The sequence below is a fragment of the Symphalangus syndactylus genome, chromosome 13, assembly GCF_028878055.3.
Source record: "Symphalangus syndactylus isolate Jambi chromosome 13, NHGRI_mSymSyn1-v2.1_pri, whole genome shotgun sequence".
Lineage (NCBI taxonomy): Eukaryota > Metazoa > Chordata > Mammalia > Primates > Hylobatidae > Symphalangus > Symphalangus syndactylus.
The window spans coordinates 89,039,615-89,062,353 of NC_072435.2; the positions used below are offsets into that span (position 1 = coordinate 89,039,615).

The following is a 22,739-nucleotide window of genomic DNA, read 5'->3' on the forward strand; positions in this document are numbered from 1 at the left end:
ACGCAAATACCGAGAAGCATGATTGCTGGATCATATTTTAAGAATATGTTTAGTTTTGTGAGGAATTACCAAACTGTCTTCCAAGGTGGCTATACCATTTTGTGTTCCTACCAGCAATGAATGAGGGTTCCTGTTGCATCACACTTTACCAGCATTTGGTGTTGTCAGAGTTTTGGATTATGACCATCTAATAGGTGTATAGTGGTATCTCATTGTGTTTTAATTTGTATTTCCTTAATGATATATGATGTTGAACATCTTTTCACGTACTTACTTGCCATCTGTATGTCTTGTTTGGTGAGATATCTGTACAGGTCTTTGGCCCATTTTTTAAATCAAGTTGTTCATTTTCTTGTTGAATTTTAAGAGTTCTTTGTCTATTTTTGGTAACAGCCCTTTATCATATGTGTCCTCTGCAAATATTTTTTCTAGTCTAACTCGTCTTCTCATTCTCTCGACAGTGCCTTTCACAGAGCACCCTTTTTAATTTTAATGAAATCTAGCTTATCAATTATTTCTTTCATGGATTTCTGCCTTTGGTGTTATACCTAAAAAGTCATCACCATACCCATAATAACCTAGATTTTTCTGCTATGTTATCTTCCAGGAGTTTTAAAGTCTTGTGTTTTACATTTAGGTCTGTGATCTGTTTTTTATTTTTTTAGAGTTTCGCTCTGTTGCCTAGGCTGGAGTGCAGTGGCGTGATCTTGGCCTACTACAACCTCCGCCTCCCAGGGTTTAAGCAATTCTCCTGCCTCAGCCTCTCAAGTAGCTGGGACTACAGGCATGCACCACCACATCTGGGTAATTTTTGTATTTTTAGTAGAGATGGGATTTCACCATGTTGGCCAGGCTGGTCTCAAACTCCTGACCTCAAGTGATCCACCCACCTCGGGCTCCCAAAATGTTGGGATTACAGGCGTGAGCCACTGCGCCCAGCCTATGATCTATTTTGAGTTAACTTTTATGAAGGGTCTAACATCTGTGCCTGGATTCTTTTTGTTTTTTTACTTGTGGATGTTCAGTTGTTCCAGCACCATTTGTTGAACGAACTGTCTTTGCCCCATTGTATTGCTTTTGCTCCATTGTCAAAGATCACTTAACTTTGTTTATGTGAGTCTAGTTTTGGGTTCTCTGTTCTATTCCATTCATCTATTTGTCTATTCTTCTGCTGATATCACACTGTCTTGATGACTGTAGCTGTACATTAAGCCTTAAAGTCAGGTAGTGGCAGTCCTTAAACTTTGTCCTTTAACATTGAGTTGGCTGTTCTGGATCTTTTGCCTCTCTATATAACCTTTAGAATCAGTTTGCCAGTATCCACAAAATAGTGTGCTGGGATTTTGATTGGGATTGCATTGAATCTATAAAGTTGAGAATAGCTGACATTTTGACAGTGTTGAGTCCATGAACATGGGATATCTGTTTATTCAGTTCTTCTTTGGTTTCTTTCACCAGTTTTGTAGTTTTCCTTATATAGATCTTGTACATACTTTGTTAGATTTATACCTAAGCATTTTTATCTTTGGGGGGTGCTAATGTAAATGGTAATGTGTTTTTAATTTTTAATTTCACTTGGTCATTGCTGGTATAGGGGGAAGTAATTAACTTTTGTATATTAAGCTTTTATTCTGAATCTTTTTATAATTGCTTATTAGTTCCAGGAATTTTTTGTTTATTCTTTTGGAATTTTCTACATAGACAATCTCATCTGTCAAAAAGACAGTTTTGTGCCTTCCTTCTTAATCTATATACCTTTTGTTTCTTTTTCTTGTCTTATTGCATCAGTTGTGACTTCCAGTTTGATCTTGAAAAGCAGTGGTAATAAGGGGCATCCTTGCCTGGTTCCTGGTCTTAGTGGGAAAGCCTCAATTTTCTCTCTTTTTTTTTTTTTTTGAGACACGGTCTGGCTCTGTCACCCAGGCTGGAGTGCAGTGGTGTGAACATGGCTCACTGCAGCCTTGACCTCATGGGCTGAAGTAATCCTCCCACTTCAGTCTTCCAAGTAGCTTGAAATACAGATGTGCACCACCATGCCTGACTAATTTTTGTATTTCTTGTAGAGATGGTTTTGCCATGTTGCCCAGGCTGGTCTTGAACTCCTAGGCTCTAGCAATCTTCTTGCCTCAGCCTCCCAAAGTGCTGGGATTACAGGTGTGGGTCACCGTGCCTGGCTGACTTTCTCACTATTAAGTATGATGTTAGCTGTAGGGTTTTTAAAAATATGTTCTTTATCAAGTTGAGGAAATTCCCTTCTATTCCTAGTTTGATGAAAGTTTTTATTATGAATAGGTGGTGAGTTTTGTCAAATGATATGATTATGTGATTTTTCTAATTAAGTCTGTTGATGCGATGGATTAGATTACATTTATTGATTTTGTATGTTGAACCAGCCTTGCATAATTGGGATAAATCCCACTTGGTCATGGTGTATAATTCTTTTTATACATTTTTAGATTTGATTTGCTAATACTTTTTTGAGGATTTTTGCATTTATGTTCAAGAGAGACATTTGTCCATAGTTTTCTTTTCTTGTAATGTCTTTGGTGTTGGTATTAGGGTGATGCTGACTTCATAGAATGAGTTAGGAAGTATTTCCACTGCTTCTAGCTTCTGAAAGATATTGCAGAGAATTGTTACAATTTCTTCCTTAAATGTTTGATAGAATTTATCAGTGAACTCACCTGGGCTTGGTACTTTCTATTTTAAAGGTTATTAAATATTGATTCAAATGTTTAATAGATGCAGGCCAACTTAGATTATTTATTTTTGTGTGTGAGTATTGGCAGATTGTGTTTTTCAATGAATTGTTCCTTTTCAGGTATGTTATCAAATTTGTGGGCATAAAGTTGTTTATAAAATTTCTTTATCCTTTTAATGTTCATGGGATCTGTAGTGATGTTCTCTTTTTCATTTCTGATATTAGTAATTTGTATTCTGTCTCCTTTTTTCTTAGCCTGTCTAGAAGCTTACTGATTTCATCTATCTTTTCAAAGAGCAAACATTGCTTTATTGATTTTTTTCTATTGATTTCTTGTGTTCTCTTTCATTAATTTCTGCTCTAATTTTTATAATTTTTTTTTGCTTTTGCTTACTTTGGATTTAATTTGCTTTTCTTTTTCTAGTTTCTAAAGGGGAAAACTTGGGTTGTTGATCTTAGGTCTTTCTTCTTTCCTAATTTTTGCATCCAAATGCTAGGCATTTCCCTTTGCTTTAGCTAGAAACTACAAATTTTGATAAGTTCTTTCCATTTTTATTTAGTTCAAAATATTTTTTTTAATTATCTTGAGAATTCTCTCACCCCTATGTTATTTAGAAGTGTATTGTTTTATCTCCAAGTACTTTGGAATTTTCCAGCTGTGTTTCTGTTATTAATTCTTATTTAAGTCCATTGTGATCTGACAGCAGATTTTATATGGTTTCTATGTTTTTAAATTTATTAGAGTGTGTTTTATGGCCTAAAATGTGGTCTGTTGTGGTGAATAGTCCATATAAGCTTGAGAAAAATGTGTAATCTGCTGTTGTTTGATGGAATAGTCTATAGATGTCATTTACATACAATTGATTGATGTTGAGTTTATGTCCTTCCTGATTTTTTGCCTGCCAAATATGCCTATTTCTGAGGGATGCTAAGCCTCCAAATGTAATAGTGGATTCACTTCTTTTTTCTTACAGTTCTATCAGTTTTACCTAATGTATTTTAATGCTCTGTTGTTAGGCACATACACACTAAGGATTGTTATGTATTCTTGGAATATTGACCCCTTTATCATTTTGTAATGCCTCTCTGTATCTCTGATAACCTTTCTTGCTCTGTAGTCTGCTATGTCTGAAATTACTGTAGCTATTCTCACTTTCTTTTAATTATTGTTAATGTGGTATAGCTTTCTCCAACCATTTAAATCTATGTATGTCTTTATATTTAAAGTGGACTTTTTGTAGACCACATATGATTGGGTTTTGTTTTTTGATCTACCTTGACAATTCCTGTTTTTCAATTAGTGTGTTTAGACCATTGGCATTTGAGGTGATTGTTAGTTGGGTATATAGTTGGATACCTACCATATTTGTTATTGTGTTCTATTTGTTGCCCTTGTTTTTTGTTTCTATTTTTATCTTCCACACTTTTTTGCCTTTTATGGTTTAATATTTAGTATTAAATCATTTTACATTATTCCATTTTCTCTTTTGTAACATATAAAGTATACTTCTTTTTAAAAATTATTTGTAGAAATGAAGTCTCAACTGTGTTGCCCAGGCGGGTCTCAAACTCATAGGCTCAAACAGTCTTCCCGTCTTGGCCTCCCAAAGTGCTGGGATTAACAGATGTGAGCCACCATGCTCCTTTTTTTGTTTTTTTAAACTTTTTTAAAGTGGTTTCCCTAGAAGTTTGCCATATACATTTACAACTCATCCAAGACCAATTTCAAATAACTCTGTACTAATACATGGGCAGTGTATTTCATTATAATAATGAAATATTCCTAATTTCTCCCTCCTGTCTTGTGCTGTCATTCATTTCACTTATACATAGGCATATATAACTATATGTGTATGTACATACACAAACACACACATATATATATATACACACACACACAGTCAGCCCTCCATATATGTGGGCTCTGCCTCCATGGAGTCAACCAACTGTGGATCAGAATATTTGAAAAAGAATGGATACTTGCATCTGTACTGCACACGTACAGATGTTTTTCTCTTGTCATTATTTTCTAAACAATACAGTATAACAACTATTTGCATAGTACTAGGTATTATAAGTAATCTAGAGATGATTTAAAGTACATAAGATGATGTATGTAGATTAAAAGCAAATAATGCACCATTTTATATAAGGGACTTGAGCATTCATGGATTTTGGTATCCACTGGGGGTGGGGCCCTGAAGCCAATCTCCCATGGATAATAAGGGACTACTGTACACATAAGCATACATAACCAAATACATTGTTGCCATTATTATTTTGAACAAACTTTGATCTGTTAGATCAATTTAAAAAATAAACATTTTTATTTTCCCTCCACTTACTCCTTCTTGATGCTCTTTTTTTCTTTACGTAGATCTTATTTCTGACCTAATATTATTTTCCTTCTCTCAAAAGAACTTCTTTTAACATTTCTTGTAAGGCAGGTCTACTGCCAACAAACTCTGTCAATTTTTGTTAGTCTGAGAAAGTTGTTATTTCTCCATCAATTTTGAAGGATAGTTTCACAAGGTACAAGAATTCTAAGTTGGTGGGTTTTTTCTTTTCCTCTCCACACTAAATAGTTCACTCCACTTTGTTCTTGATTATGTGATTTCTGAGAAGGCAGATATAATTTTTATCTTTGCTTCTCTATAGCCAATTTACTTCTTTTCTCTGATTTCTTTCAGGAATTTTTCTTTATCTTTTACTTTTTGTAGTTTGAAAATGACAGCCTAGGTATAGTTTTTGTGGGCATTTATCCTGGTTGGTATTCTCTAAGCTTCCTGGATCTGTGGTTTGGTGTCTGGCATTAATTTGGGGGCAATTCTCAGCCTATATTGTTTTGTATACTTTCTCTGTTTCTTTCTTTTTCTCCATCTAGTATTTCCACTATACATATGTTAAACCTTGTATACTTGTCCCACAGTTCTTGGATATTCTGTTTTTCAGCCTTTGTTCTCTTTGCTTATCAGTTTTGGAGGTTTCTATTGATACATCCTTAAGCTCAGATATTCTCTCCTTAGCTATGTCCAGTCTACCAATAAGCCTACCAAAGACGTTCTTCATTTCTGTTACAGTGTTTTTGATCCTTAACATTTTTTTTCTTAAGATTTCTTTTTCTTTGGTTACATTGCCTATGTGTCCTTGCATGCTGACTATCTATTAGAGCCCTTAACAAATTAACCATAGTTGTGTTAAATTCCCTATCTGATAATTCCAACATCCTTGTCATGTCTGTTTCTGATGCTTGGTCTGTCTCTTCAAACTGTGTTGTTTTGCCTTTTAGTATGCCTTGTAATTTTTTCTTGATAGCTGGGCATGAATATGGGGTAAAGGGATCACGCTTAAGTAGGCCTTTAGTAATGTAGTGATAGAAGTGTGGGAGGAGAGGAAGTGAAACCATCTTTGCAAAATTATGACCGTGAGAAAAATCTGACATAGGAAAATTATGGCAGTGAAAGAAATCTAACCTAACTGACTCCATGTTGCTTCTCACCTCCAAGCTGTTCCTATTCATTCCTGGGCATAGGCCAAGCAAAATATGGGAGGAATTTACTTTATAGTTTAATTTTGAAGCAAAGTTGATAACAGCCCCTTCCTAAGACAAACCCCCTCTTTGCTTAGGGATTAGACCACCTTTGTAAAACTGAAACATTAGCCACAAGATTAGAAATTCTGGCTCAGGAGGCATGTAGCCAGAGGCCCCAAGATTCCTAAACTTCCCAGTTGCTCCTATAGATAACATCACTATTGTAAAACCTAAGATTGGTGTTTGAGGTATTTTTCTGACCCTGCATTCTGATGAACCAACCAGCTGGTGCCACCCAGACTGGTAAACTGTCTCATCTGGTCTTTTGGCCCCCACCCAGGAACTGACTCAGTACGAGAAGACAAACTTCGACTCCCTATGGTTTCAACCCAACCAATCAGCATTCCCTATTCCCTACCCTGCTGCCTGCCAAATTATCCTTGAAGAACCATAGCCTCTGGATTTTTGGAAAGGCTGATTTGAGTAATAATAAGCACCTGTCCTCTTGCTTAGCTGCCTCTGGGTTTATTAAACTCTTTCTCTATTGCAAAAACCTGCTGTTCTCAGTGCATCGGCTTTGCTGGGCAGTGGGAAAGATGAAACTGTCTGGTGAATACAGAAGTGTTCTCTTGTCCTGTGAGTAGGTCTCAGTCTTTGAGTAAGCCTGTGCCTCTGGACTGTGAACTTCACAGTGTTTCTCAGGTTTTATTTCCTCTTAGGTGGGACAGGGTCGCTAGACTCGGCTGGAATTATATATTTCTGTTCATCATATGGAAGGCTTGAGTGGTCTAGAGCTGAGACTTTCTCTTCCCTCCAGGCAAGGTTAGGCTCTGGTAAAATCCACTGTCAGATGAGGCTCTGGTTAGATAGCTTCTCCTGAGGACAGGCCTTGTTAGGAAGACCCCAGTGCTCTGGCATATTTCAAAATGGTTCCTTTCCCTCCTCCTCCTGCTGGAAAGGGATTTTTCTTGGGGAAGTTTCTGCTCCAGGCCAGGTGCAGTGGCTCACACTTGTAATCCCAGCACTTTGGGAGGCCAAGGTGGGCAGATTATTTGAGCCCAGGAGTTCAAGGCCAGCCTGGATAACATAGAGAAACCCTGTCTCTCCTAAAAATGCAAAAACTAGCTGGGTGTGTGATGCATGCCTGTAGTCCTAGCTCCTTGGGAGGCTGAGGCGAGAGGATCCCTTGAACCTAGGAGGTCGAGGCTGCAGAGAGCCCTGATCGTGCCACTGCACTCCAGCCTGGGTGACAAAGCCAGACCCTGTCTCAAAAAAAAAAAAAGTTTCTGCTCCAGTATGTTGTGATTCTCTGTATCTGCCTGTCTGTTGCTTCAATTTCAGAGGCATCAGTTTATCTTGTGATCTCACTTTTCTTACAGAACTAAGAAGACTTGTTGATTTTTCAGTTTGTTCAGGCTTTTTACTTGTTAGGATGGAGTGGTGACTTTTCAGTTCCTTAAATGCAGAACTGGAAACTAGAAGCCTCTTGACCTTTCATTTTTTGCCTTTGGAAAAAGTCAGGTAGTTAATACTTCTCTTTCAGGGTGCTGTTTGAAAATTCTGTTATGCAAAAACACAATGTAGATAATTTGTATTCCCAGTAAATGATAAGGCACATTGGATATAATTGTTACTGTCTTGCATTTTTTAGCATAGTTTTAGATATTTTATTTTGCTACAAAGGAATTTTGAGCAGAAGAATGTGACATATATCTGTAAAGAACGGACTTATTATTATTATTATTATTATTATTATTATTATTTTGAGATGGAGTCTCACTCTGTCGCCCAGGCTAAAGTGCAGTGGCGCAATCTTGGCTCACTGCAAGCTCCGCCTCCCGGGTTCACGCCATTCTCCTGCCTCAGCCTCGCAAGTAGCTGGGACTTCAGGCGCCCGCCACCACGCTCGGCTAATTTTTTGTATTTTTAGTAGAGACGGGGCTTCATCGTGTTAGCCAGGATGGTCTCGATCTCCTGACCTCGTGATCCGCCTGCCTTGGCCTCCCAAAGTGCTGGGATTACAGGCGTGAGCCACCACGCCCGGCCCAGACTTACTATTTTTTATGTTCATCCCCCTGTTAATTATCTTTCACTCACAATATTCCCTTTGCTTTTCATTTTTAACCAGTGGTCCAATATGGGTATCAGTGAAACAATATGTGTGTAAGAATAAAGCAATTTTAAACCACCATGACTAGTAGCAGTGTTTAGCTGAGTTCTGTTTCCCAGTTGTCACCAACTACTGCATATACTCCCTAGATTGCATGTTGCAGCAGTTGCATGTTCTCACACTGTTCTGTTTTGGAGAAAAAAATGTTTTTAAAAAGTAGAAATTGAACCAAATGCCATTACTGTCTTTATTGACTTGAAAGGCCCTCATTCCACCCAATCTTGCCCTACTCCTCTTACCCCAATTCCTTTGTGAACTACTTTGGGAAACGCTACTGGTGGTGGTGGTGTGATGATATTTGTAAGAGCATGAAAATAAAAAGCTGAAAATATATAAGAGATTCAGATTTTGCTGAAGCAGAGAATTTGACTTGTGGAGTATTGTAATGCAAAATTTGGTGCACTGTTAATGGAAAGCATTTGCTATATTAAACAGTAAGGGTCTATTGTAGGTTGAGAAGCTGGGGAGATTTATTTTACCATTTAGCATGTAGAGAATTTGAATAGGAAAGTAGGTGGGTATAGAGTGCCTGTTTGTCCCATTAATTGTTGGGGTTTATATATACCTTTCTCTCTTAATCCTCAAAACCCCCTGCCTATAATGTAGGTATTTTCCCCATTTTGCAGATAAGGAAGCTCAGACACATGAACTTTTCCAAGGTCTCAAAGCTAGTACATCATGGGGCTGTATTCAAACCCAGGGCTGACTTCAAGACCTGTTATTCTTCTACTGAATTAACCTGAATGCTTGCAAAGTCTGTGGCTCTAATTGTTTCTGTGGCTAATTAATGTTCATAAACTGGTGAAGAGTAAATAGTTTAGTTTTTTTTTTTTTGAGATGGAGTTTCACTTTTGTCACCCTGGCTGAGTGCAATGGTGCGATCTCGACTTACTGCAACCTCCGCCTCCCGGGTTCAAGCAATTCTCCTGTCTCAGCCTGCCAAGTAGCTGGGATTACAGGCACCGACCACCATGCCCAGCTAATTTTCGTATTTTGATTAGAGATGGAGTTTCACCATATGGGCCAGGCTGGCCTCGAACTCCTGACCTCAGGTGATCTGCTTGCCTTGGCCTCCCAAAGTGCTGGGATTACAGGCATAAGCCCCAGCACCTGGCCAATAGTTTAGTTTTTTAATGACTCCCTTAACTTTGTTAGGTCTGTTTATTTGAGAGCATGTATTTATTTGGGGCCATAAATGTATTTTTACATTTACCTATTTTATTTATCTCAGGTCTTGCTTTTTACATTAGAGAAAGAAGCTTTACTAGTACTCTAGTTGGAGAGGTATATCTCTTTATCAGGAAAGAATCTTATTCAGATACATACATACATACATTGTATTTATTTATAAATACAATAATAACACTGAAGTATGAAGAACCACAATTTATTACTTTTTTTCCTCATTTTTTTTTTCCGCTGTGGAGCTTACCAGCTGGAATTCTGGTTTTGGTAGCAGGAAAGAACAAGTGGCAACTTTGTGAATTGTGGCATTTGAGATTAGACTGATATACAAGATGGTGTACTACAGCACTCTAACAGAAGGGAATAGCACTGTTGTCAAAGACATTGGAAGTTCTCTTGTAACTGAAAGAGCCTTCTTTGGCATTTGGCCGTCTCAGTTTCACGATAACATGACGAAGCAGGAACCTTGAAATTGCTCCTCTTTATATTCCATTCCTAGATAATTACCATCTATACTCAGATTTCAAAAGGTCCTTTTATTTTGTGATTGCATCTTTCAGCAACAACTCTTATTATCCTGTTATGCAATTTGTCTTATTTATGATGCTCAGGTGGGAAAACGTTCAGCCTCCACAATTGAAAAGATCGCCCTGATTGAGCATTTTGTGGTGCTTTTGCTTGTTTTGCTGTTGAGCAAACAGAGTTCAAGACAGATGAATTTTTTCCAGATGTGCATTTGAATAATTGGACAGATCCCTGTGGTCTCTTCAGTAATAACACAAGTGACTGCTTATTCTCGCCTTCTTCCTCCATGCCTGGCTTCGTGTGGTCAGTCTGCAAAGGGCTCTGTAGTTGCAAGATGACTCCACAGTTAATATTGAGCTCATAAGGAGTAAATAGTTCATCCAAGCTGGGAATCTCTGAGCTTCATTAGGTCTGCTTATTTGGGTACCAGAACCTGTCACTATCCAGGAGACACACAGCAGATCAGCTTTCATTTGCTTTGTTACCATTTTAGGCATGAAATAGAATGATTTTCTCCCAGAACATGATGTCCTTGTGTAGTAATAAGTGATAGCACTTTATGAGCTTTAAGGAATCTAGAGCCAGGCCAGTTAGCAACTGAAGCTGTAATGACTCAACTGGACACTGACGTCCTTTTCCTGAAGTTATATGAGCAGAGGCATGTAAGAGAAATGTGGCTCGGTGACCCACAGTGCTCAGTGCCCAGTTCAGTGACAGGCAGCCAGGAGAGCTGAGCCATGGAGAGGCCAGCAAGCCAAAGGGATTTGCTGCCATGCTGTGACATGGAAGGCAGGGTGCACTCAGCTCTGTATTGATGACATTCTTAAGTCTGAAGGACTTAATGCAGTTTCTGGATGTGCCTCCTCATCACCACACCTGTTCAAGGGGGAAACTGGGACCCACCCCAAGAGTCAGCTCTATAGATGTTTTTCCTGACAATATCCTCTACTCCTGGAGGTAGACCGTGTTTTTTCTCCTGTACTCTCCTCTAACACAGAACTTGCATGTTACTATATGCAACTTGTTTATCTGCCCTCTGGACTGTGAACCCTTGAGGACAGGGATATTGTCTTATCACTCTTTGATTTCTCAGTGCTGGGTACATATTACGTGTTCAATACATGTTTGTTAAATAAATGAAACAGTCATGTTTGGCTCCTTTCTTCCACAAGGCATTCCACCCTTCCATGGAAACAATTATAGCAGTATGGAAACAATTACAGCAGCTATCTATAATTGATAATCAGAACTAATGAAATATGGTAGCACAGGGATGAATAAAGCTGAAATTGTCAGAGTGATTATAAAATACATAGGAATAAACTTAACAGAAATTGGGCAAGACCTTTATGAAGAACTCTTCCAAACTTAACTAAGGCACATAAAAGAACACTTGAATAAATAGAGAAATATGTTCATTGGTGAGAAGAGTCAATATAGTAAATATGTCAGTATCACTTTTTGTCCATATTAACCTAAAATTTAATACAAATCCAGCATAAGCTGTAATGTTATTTTTATTCTATGGAATTTGATAAAATATAGTAAAGTTCAGAAAAACATTGCCTGAGACTACTGAAGAATGAAAAAGAGGGGAAAATTTTATCTCATCAAGTATTAAAACATAAAATATAGTAAATATAAACAAAATGGTAGACAAACTAAGAAATTGGAAGCCAGTATAATCTGGATAACAAAACTTGACAAAGGCACTACAAGAAAAAATTGTAGCCTTAAGCATAGATGCAAAAATCATCAACAATATATTAACAAATGGAATCCAGCAAAATGGAAAAAGGATAATATATCATTATCAAATGGGATTTATCCTGGAAATGCAAGATTGGTTTAGCATTTGAAAATCAATGTAATTTATTGCATTTATTGAAAAAAAGAGAAAATAAGAGCATAGCTACAACGGGAAGTCTAGAAGCAGGCTTGAGTATACATGGAAACCTAGTACAGGTCCACAGTCCTTTATCTGAAATGTTTGGGGCCAGTTATATTTCAAAATTTAGGGTTTTTAGCAGTATCTCATAATCAAATTCATGTAAATTTCCACAGCAGAACAGATTAATACAGACACTAAATGGGATGATAAAGACCAGAAATAGCCTCACATTAGCTCAGGTCAAGTTTTGCCACCAAATGAATTTAAGCACCAAACTGCAAAAAACAAAAAACTCTGTTTTCAGAGCTTTATGATTTCAGAATTTCAGGTTAGGAATTGTCAACTCTTTAATGCCAGGGTGGCACATCAAGTCAGTGATGAGATTTATAAAAGGCGTTGGGATTACATACTAGTCATTTAGAGGAAAAAAGGATAAAGTTAAATTCCTACTTAATAGCAATATTGTTTATGTTTAAAGATTTTATGTTAAAAAACTAAAGAATCTATAAAACACAAAATATATACTTAATCTTTATTTATAATCTTGTGGTAGTGGAGATCTTTGTAAGCATGATACCAGTAGCAGAAACTAAATAAATTCTAAAAAGAGATCTTACAGCCAGCCACGGTGGTTCATGCCTGTAATTGCAGCACTTTGGGAGGCCGACGCGGGCAGATCACCTGAGGTCGGAAGTTTGAGACCAGCCTGACCAACATGGAGAAACCCCGTCTCTACTGAAAATACAGAATTACCGGGGCGTGGTGGTGCATGTCTGTAATCCCAGCTACTCGGGAGGCTGAGGCAGGAGAATCACTTGAACCTGGGAGGCAGAGATTGCAGTGAGCCGAGATTGTGCCAGTGCACTTCAGCCTGGGCAACAAGAGAGAGACTCCATCTCAAAAAAAAATCTTAGATTTAACTAAGCAAAAATTGCAAAGAACACCATAATAAGATTAAAAACTAATGTCAATGTGGAGAAAATGTTGGCTACATATATAGTGGCCAAAGGGTTATTGCCCATAGTTTATAAAGAGCTCTTACAGGTTAATAAATAAGAGATGCATTCTCCATGACAAAATCAGACGAAAGATATGAAAAGGTAATTTGCGAGAGAAGAAATACAAATGGCCGCCAAATTGTTTACTACTACTATATCGCTATCACTACTACTAGCAGCTACCATTTACTGTTTATTGTCTGCCAAGCACTGGGCTAGTATCATATCTTGCTTAAGAAAATACCGTGAGACAGGTGCAATTATTTACATTGTGCAATGAGGACAGTCCAATTTAGGGAGCTAAAGCAGCTTGTCCTAGAGCATACGTTTAGCAAAACTGTTGCAGCCCAGGGCTATCTGCCTCTGAAACTCTTGCTCTTCAGTATAGCACTCACCTACTGCTCCTATATATCAGTATTTGTATAAAAAGAAAATTCAGTGAAAGCAACCAGAAGTTACCATTTGTTTTGCCTATTAGATTGGCAACAGTTGAAAAGGAATATTCATAGCCAGGGAAGGTCAGAGTGTGAAGCCTGCACTCTCATATATTGCTGCTGGTAGTGTCAACTGGCATGATTTTTCTGGAAGGCACTTTGGCAATATGTATTGAAAGCTACATTCTTTGATATAGTCTTTTTACTTCTAAGAATTTGTCTGAAAGGACTAATTTGATAAGTGCTTATATGTAAACAGTGTTCATTTCAGTATTGTTTATAAAAGCAAAAGGTTGAAAGAAACTTGTCCATCAGTGAAAGATCGGTGAAATGAGTTATGAGAGAATTGAAGATGTAGAGCTGTATTTATTATTTAAACATTGATCTTCATTTACTTTTTTTTTTTTTTTTAAATGGAGCTTTGCCCTATCACTCTGGCTGGAGTGCAGTGGCACAATCTCGGCTCACTGCAACCTCCACCTCCCAGGTTTAAGCGATTCTCCCACCTCAGCCTCCCAAGTAGCTGGAATTACAGGCACACGCCACCACATCTGAATAATTTTTATATTTTCAGTAGAGACGGGGTTTCACCATGTTGGCCAGGCTGGTCTCGAACTCCTGACCTCTCAACTGATCTGCCTGCCTCGGCCTCCCAAAGTGCTGGGATTATAGGTGTGAGCCACTGCACCCGGCTGACCCTCATTTACTATTGGATGGAAAAATAAAATAAAACAAAGCGTGTTGCAAAACAGTTTTGTGGTGCAACTGTATATTTGAAAAACTCCAAGTCATATACACATATGCCAAGAAAAAAGTCTGGGGAGGCTGTGAAACACAGTATTGACAGTCCATCAGCAATTGATAGTCCATCAATTGACAGTGGTATAATTATTAGTGTTTTATTTTTTCTTCATATTTTTTTGCAGTATTTATTGGTTTATTTTTGCTCCATACATAGACTCCAGTTGAAAAAGTGTTTAAAAACACATACTATGATTTTCTCAGACTGTTAGAACATCTCAACTTGAAGATTAAGCACAGAATTTGGGGATGTTCATCCAGATCTGTATATTTACTTTGCTTTTCTTAGGGAGTATGTAGGTACTTCCTGTAGTTATATTTTACTTTTTGAAAGTTGACGCAGGCATGTGCTCACACATACATTATTTCCCACATGTTACTCCAAGAATTGCCAGGCTTCTATTTCACTGTGTTTAAGGTAATAGTTTGCCAGCGACTTGGTTTACACATCCAATCAGTGTGAAAGTTATGTGAGTATCTTCTCCATAGATAAAAGGAAGTCCTGTTTGCCCAATCAGTAGATCAAGAAGGCGAACACCTTCTTAATTACAAATGAGGTTTTAAAAAGTTGGCTTAACAAATGTAGCTATAAGTTTGCTTAACAAATATAGCCATATAGCTTAACAAGTATAGCTAAGGAGACCTACCTGAGGATTCTTCTGGTTTAGAAAAGAATTATTTCTGATAGGGAGACAATCATGTTGGGCGTATCTTAAAATGCTTGATATAATCTTCAAAATTTATTATGAAACAGTGAAATCTGGCCGGGTGTGGTGGCTCATGCCTGTAATCCCAGCACTTTGGGAGGCCGAGGCAGGCAGATCACCTGAGGTCGGGAGTTCGAGACCGGATTGACCAACATGGAGAAACTCCATCTCTACTAAAAATATAAAATTAGCCAGGCTTGGTGACGGGTGCCTGTAATCCCAGCTACTTGGGAGGCTGAGGCAGGAGAATGGCATGAACCCGGGAGGCGGAGTTTGCAGTGAGCCGAGACTGCGCCACTGCACTCCAGTCTGGGTGACGGAGCGAGACTCTGTCTCAAAAAAAAAAAAAAAAAAAAAGAAAATTATCCTGACCATCAAAGAACATTATTTAATAAGAATTGTGGACTAAGTAACTTTAGTGTGCATTTTCAGTGTCTCTAAAGATTTGGGTGCAGAGTTACAAGCTCCATTTGATTGAACTGGTAGTTTTAGAAACAGATTTTTAAATTACTTACCAAATGTAAAAGGAAAACACTTGTATTGAAAACACTGGTTGCAGATCGTTCTAAAGGCCATTTGGGACAACAGAACACAGCAACATCTCAGAGAAAATGGTTAGTAATGGGCTCTTAGAGATGGTGTCTTAATGCAGTAGTTATTTTGAATTATCTTTAAAATGGTTTGTTGACCCTGTTCTTCTGTTTTGACATTCTCCTTTGAAGGCATACAAGTTATACTGATGATATTTGAATAGTGGAACTCTTGTGCAGCAGTTAAGAGGGTGCATTTTAGAGTCAGACAGACTTGGGTTAAAATCCAGGCTCTACCACTTAGTCGTTTTTTGAGCTTTGGCAAGTCACTCTAGTCTCTCTAAGCCTTAGTTTCTTCATTTCAAAAGTACAGACCTGACAGAGTTGTTGAGAGGATTAAATGAAATAATTTTTGTAAAGAGCATAACAGTGCCTGGCAGATTAAATGTTCAATAAGTGGTTGTTCTTTTTTATCTTAAGTAGTCCAATTTCTTTTAGAAGATTTTCATAATAATATGTGGTGTAATGGAAAGAATGCACACTGTCTTGTCTAATAGACCCAGATTTGAACACTGGTTCTACCCTAAACAACCTCCTAACCTTGGGCAAATCATTCTGCTCTGTGCCTCAATTTTCTTCCCCAAGAAATGGAGTCATAATGCTGACCTTGTTGGGGGTTGTGAGGATTTGAAGTGATATAGGCTAAGTGTCAAACTCTATGCCTGGAGGAAAGTCAGTATTCAACGAATGGTTACTATCATTATTGTTATAAAGCTAATAAGTATCAAAGAACATCTTATGGCTTTTAATATTTTTCCTCTTCTCTTTTTTATCTTTAGTTGTAATTCTTTAAGAAATTGGGTACACATAGCTAAGACTGTGCAATATAAGAAAAGTGTTAATAAGTTATATAAAAATGTATTCTAATACTACATTTGGTAAACAAAGAATAAGAATCTGTAGGTAGGGATTATATGAGTGGAGAAGGATGTGTACTTAGGGCTTGGCTTTGGGGTGCGTGTCAGAGACTAGTGTATGAGGAAGAAGAAGCAGGAAAAGGCAGTGTTTCATTTCTCACAATCGCCCCTCTCACCAGCCACACTGAAGAGGTGATGTCATGGGCCTCTGACGCTGTGCTTGCCCCCATCACCCAGCCATCTGGAATAGCTGCTGGAGGTGCCCAGTGTGCCAGCACTGAAGGAAGGCCTGGCTGCTTGGCAAGCAGTGGTGATGCTGTGACATCGAGTTCCTGGGGAGGCTGCCTGCTCAGGTGGACTTCCACACGCTGTATGTCTTGCTTCATATTTGCACAGTATGGTGCTTGATGTGATTCATTCATCCATTCATCTATCCTTTTTTTTTTTTTTTTTTTTTTTTTTTTTTTTTTTTTTTTTGAGGCAGCGTCTCACTCTGTCACCCAGGCTAGACTGCAGTGGTGATCAAGGTCCACTGCAGCCTTAATCTCCCAGGCTCAATCGATCCTACACCACAGCTTTTCTCCTGAGAAGCTGTGACTACAGACATGCACTACCACACCCTGCTAAGTTTTTATATTTTTTGAGGAGACAGGGTTTTGCCATGTTGCCCAGGCTGGTCTCAAACTCCTGGGCTCAGGCCATCTGTCTACCTCAGCCTCCCGAGGTGCTCGGATTACAGGTGTGAGCCACGTGCCTGGCCTGTCCATCCTTTTTTCCCTTCCTCCCTCCTTCCCTTCCTTTCTTTTTTTCCCTTCTTCTCTTCCTCCCTTACTTTCTTTTATCCAGCCATCCATCTGTTCATCAGTCCGTCCGTCTGTCCATCCATCCCGTCCATCCGTCCATCCATCCTGTCCATCCGTCCATCCATCCATCCATCCATCCATCCATTCATCTTCTAGGTCCTAGGTATAGTAGTGAACAAAATAGTCAAAGTCCCTTCCCTCAAGGAGCTTACATTTTAGAGATTCAAAGCATTTTCAATTGTGTTATTTCATTTGCTTTTTAAAACAAGTATGTGAATTTTGAATTTTTTAGTATTTTCATTTGCTAGATGAGGAAACAAAAATATTTTGAGATTAAATGACTTACCCGGGATAATAGTGCTATGAATAAAACCCATTATTTTTTATTTAGAACTCTTTTATCTATACCACTTTTGTATTCTAAACAAGTTTTTCATTAATGAAACATGTTTTCACGCTGTGTTTTTCTTAATACTTCAATCATAGGTAGCCAAGGTAATTTTAAAGAACATTAAGTGCACTCAACTGAGCTGCTTTAACCTTTCAATATGTTCTGCTGCTCTTAGAATGAGATTTGAAATCCAGAACACCATTGCATCATCAGACCAGTGCTTCCTTCCCAGCTCTGTCTCCGGACCCTGTCCCTCATATTGCCTGTCTTCTGCAAACGCTAGCCTTCTTTCCTGAACTCAGAGGTATTGTGTTCTTTCCAGCTTCAGCCCTTTGTATGCACTGTTCCCTCAGCTTGGAATCCTCTTCTCTGTTTCCCTCCTTGTCCCTCTTCCCCCTATCTTCACCAAGCTAATCCCACTCAACTCACAGAACTCAGCTTTCATGCCACTTCCTAGGGGAGGCCTTCCTCATCCCCCTGCCAAGGTCAGGTCCCTGTACCATATGTGCTTTCTCATGGCACCCTGTGATTTTCCTTCGTGACTCACCTATCACAATCCAGGATTTTGTTGACTGTCTGCCTCCCCTTCCTGTAAAGGTTAGAGGGTAAGCTCCATGGGGGCAGAACACTAGTTATGTCATTTTCACCATTTCCCTGGCTAGCACTGGGCCTCCTGTAGGTCCTCCAAAATATGCAGATAAATGAATGAACAAACACCCTGGCAGCATGGAAACCCAGAGCGGCACAAGCGAGTTCAAATGCTTATGGTTTGTTCCATCTCACTTCCCTCTAGGATGTGATTTTAGCAGTGTAGGCAGCTTACGAAATGGTGCAGGTTTCTTGTGTTTTACTAATGTGTAAATAAAGATAAAGTAACTCTTAAGATATGGAAAGTTTGTAAAGTGGCAGCAAAAAGTGACAAGGGGTGGGGACCCAAATACAGAGCCTAGGGAAAATAGAATAAACCAAGTTGTTTTTATGTCTCTTTTTCCATTAGACTGTGAGCAAGTTGAAGTCAAGTCCCAGAACTTATTTATGTTTATATCCTCAAAGAGACTGCAGTGCCTGGTTCATAGTAGCTGTGGAATAAATGTTGAATGAATGAATGATATACCTCTTACCTTTGAAGCTGACTTCTTGTGTTCTTCATGCTGATATTAGAAATAGGAAAAGTCAGTCGGGTACAGTAGCTCAAGCCTGTAATCCCAGTACTTTAGGAGACCAAGGCGAGAAGATCGCTTGAAGCCAAGAATTTGAGACCAGCCTGGGTGACAAAGTGAGACCCCATCTCTACAAAATAAAGAAAAAAAAGAAATTGGAACAGTATTATTTATAGAAAAAATACTAGATCTAGAACCAGAGAGACCTAGGTTAAAACTGATTTAAAATGAGAATAATTATTCCTACCAAGTGGAGTTGTTGGGAGGGTGGTATACATATAGATGGTGTATATAAAGTGCATAGCAAGCTGGCTGTGGTGGATCAGGCCTGTATTTCCATCTAGTAGGCGGCTGAGGTGGGAGGATCCCTTGAACCCTGGAGGCAGAGGTTGCAGTGAGCTGAGATCACGCCACTGCACTCTAGCCTGGGCGATAGAGGGAGACTCTGTCTCAAAAAAAAAGTGCATAGCAAGCACCAGGCACATCTAACAGCTCCTCAGAACATTTAAGCTTCCCTTTTTTTGCTTCTTTCCCTTTGGTATAATTTTAGAAAGACTTTTGGGGATCATGACATATAAATCATTAAAAAAGAGAAAGCCTCAAAGCAGAATTGTGGCAATTGAGCTAGACTTGTATTTATCAAAGCAAGCATGATGCTGGGATGCTTAAATAACAGTACAGTACATTGCAAAGGAACTGGGGAATAATGTTCCTATTATGTTTGTCCATGGTCAGCCTATTACTAGAAAAGAGTGACCACATTGATTTCTAAAGTCCTTATATTCAAAACTTCCTGTGCTGACCACCATCATTTATGTTTTTCCCATCTCTACTTAAAAACATCAACTAGCCCCAACTTTTCCTCTAGTTCTTTCTTTTATTAGATTTATTCTGTTCTCCACAATAAAATCTATCTTCTATTCCCATCCATGCCAATTCAAGTAGTTATAATGGGTGGATATAGGGTGTGTTAACTGTTAAAAGACATTGATGTCTTTTAGGGTGTGACTAGGGGTAGGCTAAATATTTTCTAGTTTCTCAGCTCCTACCCCTGGTCTAATTATGATATAGAGGCCAGAGAAGTGTCGCCAGTTTTTCTTTCTCTTCTGAATGTAAAGCAAGAGCAAATGATTTCAGATGACAGCATGAGAAACTTAGGATCACCACCAGCATCTATGTGAGTCTTGTACGAGGCTCATTCCAGTTAAAAGCTGTAAGTCATTTCATAGCCACATCAGTTTAGTTCTCTTTTATAGAACTTATTATGTGATACAAAATATGCAAGGCACTGGAGATACAAATACAATTAGTTCCTCAAGGAACTTTGACTTGAGCAAACATGGTACTGTCTGGTAAGACCAGACATGTGAGCAAACATAGTACTGTCTGGTGAGACCACATAGAGAAATGTACAAGGGGCAGAGGAGGCAGTGATGACTATTGGTTTGGGATAGTTGAGGGAAGGTGGCATAGGCTGCCTATTGAAGAATAAATTTGAGTTTGCTATGTGAACAAGGTTGCAGAGGGAATAGTATATGGAAAAACAGGGATATGTGGACCCATATATTTTGTGCAGAGATGTCCAAGTACTTAGATATTACTATATTGCAAGTATGAAGAAAGCTTTTTTGAGATATGAAAATGCCAAGGTAGGTTATGGACTCTCTTTGGAGTCCTCAAAATAAAAATAAAGCGTTCACATCTGCTGAAGATAGCTTGAATGGTATTTTTGCTAAAGGCAGAGTCATATACTGTATGTGCCAGATGAAAGTCAATGCCTATTATGTAAACATTGAGATTACATTAATTAATTTAAAAGAAAGGATTCAAACTTTGTACTAATCTGCATCTAGGGAACTAATCTGGTATGTGTTATTTTCAAGTCACCCAACTAAAGCAGTCTGTCGTATGGAACTCTGCTCCCTCTTAGTCAAACAAATGCAACCATAAAAAGCAGTGCAAATTCAGTGTCACCTTTTCTCCATGGGATTGGGTGGTTTCTTTTGGAGCAGAGAGAGTTTCCAGAGAATCAATATAGTAGCCAGAAGAAAAATGGAGGGTGGCCTTAACTTGTTCACTCTGGGCTGCTTGAGGGTGAAATGGAACCTCGGATATTGTACACCTTTAAATTGTCCATGTTGCCTGTTTCATAGCCTTCCTGGGCCAGGGAGCTGGGTAGTCAGTTTATAGTTCTAAGAACCAGAGCAGGACTGCTGTGCTTGCAATTGCATGCTTTTTATGGAACAGGCAATGTTGTTTAGGGAATTTGGGCAGCTGGAACCTGCCACATTAGCAATTTGGACTGAGGAAGAATTTCAGGGTGATAAAATAAAGCTCATTATATAAATTCACTTGGGTATTTAGGAGGCTGAGAAGGCAGAGGATGAGAGTATTCCGAAGGCAAGAGGGAGAGTTTCATAAACAGCTCCCTTTCTATTCGTTTTTACTGTAAGTGTTGAATTGAGCTAGGAGGATCACATGGCCCATTTTGCAAAGGGCAGTCATGTTCTGCTGTTTCTTAGCTGTTTTGTCAGTTGGAACAAAACAACAGCGCTGCTCATTTTTTGCAGGGTTAGAGGAAAAAAGGAAGGACTGGCCGAAGAATGGGGTGGGAAGCTGGAGAAGAGAAGGGCCAAAAGTGTCAGACTGTGGGGACGAGGACCTGAAGGAGGCCCATGAGACCTCAGGCATGGGCCCTGGAACTCTGCCTTTTTGAAGCCTGTTGACAGTCTCACCCTAATTTAACCCTTTGTGGAATTCTTCCATGAGATGCAGTTGCCAACGTCAGGCTTCCTAGAGAATTGAGCCTGCCCACTCTGTTATGAAGTCTACCCGGAAGAGCTGGCAGAGTGGGCCCCTTCATTGGGACTGCAGCAACACTGACCAAAGCAAATGCTTCTCTTGGAAGAAACAAACTCATTCCTCACACCTGCCTCAGCCCACTCCCACCACCATGCCCTGCACCACACCACACGCCAGCCCTCAATAAAAACTAAAACTGGTGTCATTGTAACCTTTGGTTATTCTTTTTTGTGCATAAAGTGTCAACCTCCTGTTTTAGTCTCATAAATAATGGAAATCTTAACTTCATTTCAGAAAATCACAAAAGATAACAGGGACCCTATTCAGACAGAATAAAAATAATTAGTAAGTCACAAACTCTGGCTAGAAAGAAAAAGAGAAAAGAGAGAGAGGGAAGGAGAAAGAAAGAAGGAAAGAGAGAGAAATGAGGAAAGGGAGGAAGGAAGAAAGTGAAAGAAGAAAGTCCTCTTGGTGTTAAAATGTGTTTTTAAGGGGAAACTTATCATTTAGGTTACTAGTGGTTTCTTTCTTCATCATTTTAATTTCCATTGATAAAATGTGACTTTGAAAGGATACAGGGAGTTTGGGAATAGAGAGCTTTATTTTTATTTGTTTATTTTTTTCCCCCTTCTCCCAGCAAAATACACAGGTATCTGACTATGTAGAGATACGAACCCACCTATCCTGACCGACCTTGGCAGTGGTCAGGGGATAGGAGGAAGTATAGTGCCATGGGATGGGCACCAGCCCTAATGAACTCGACTTTCTTTCCATTTCTCTCCTGCATCCAAATGTTGAGGAGACTTTGAGTAGTAGTGTAGCCTGTTTTCCTTTTAAAAATGTGCACCCTGCTTATTTCCAATACAGATATGAGGTTGGTACCCACTAATCTTAACAGGATATATATATATATCTATCTAAAGTATATAACATATTTTTTAAAAACTAAGGTATTATTTAGGTTTTATTAAATTATCCTGTTTTTAGGCTATGCTGATGGGCTAAATTTGCCTAAACTCCTGAGATTTAGATTCTCACTTATTGGCATTAGAGGAGTTCCTAAAAAAAAAAAGCTATTAATATCATAAAAATCTTTCTAGGAAAATATAATCAAAAGCATCAAGGCTATCTCCTACAGTTAGTGGTTTCTATTATTTTGGTTCTCAGAGCTATGACAGTGTCACTGGATTTC

General features: G+C 38.7%; 1 protein-coding gene across 4 annotated transcripts in view; it reads left to right on the forward strand.

Moving 5' to 3' along the window:
* The window catches only part of CRADD (CASP2 and RIPK1 domain containing adaptor with death domain), a 367,228-nt gene that overhangs the window by 39,830 nt on the left and 304,659 nt on the right, over positions 1–22,739 (forward strand). The window contains exon 3 of one of the 4 annotated variants that reach the window (XM_063614284.1): positions 16,571–16,851. The exons of the other annotated variants lie outside the window; for them this stretch is intronic. Coding sequence (XP_063470354.1) covers positions 16,571–16,587 — 17 coding nt within the window. The 3' untranslated portion in view covers positions 16,588–16,851. Of the gene's footprint in view, positions 1–16,570; positions 16,852–22,739 lie in introns of those variants that run through there. 4 annotated transcript variants of the gene reach the window in all.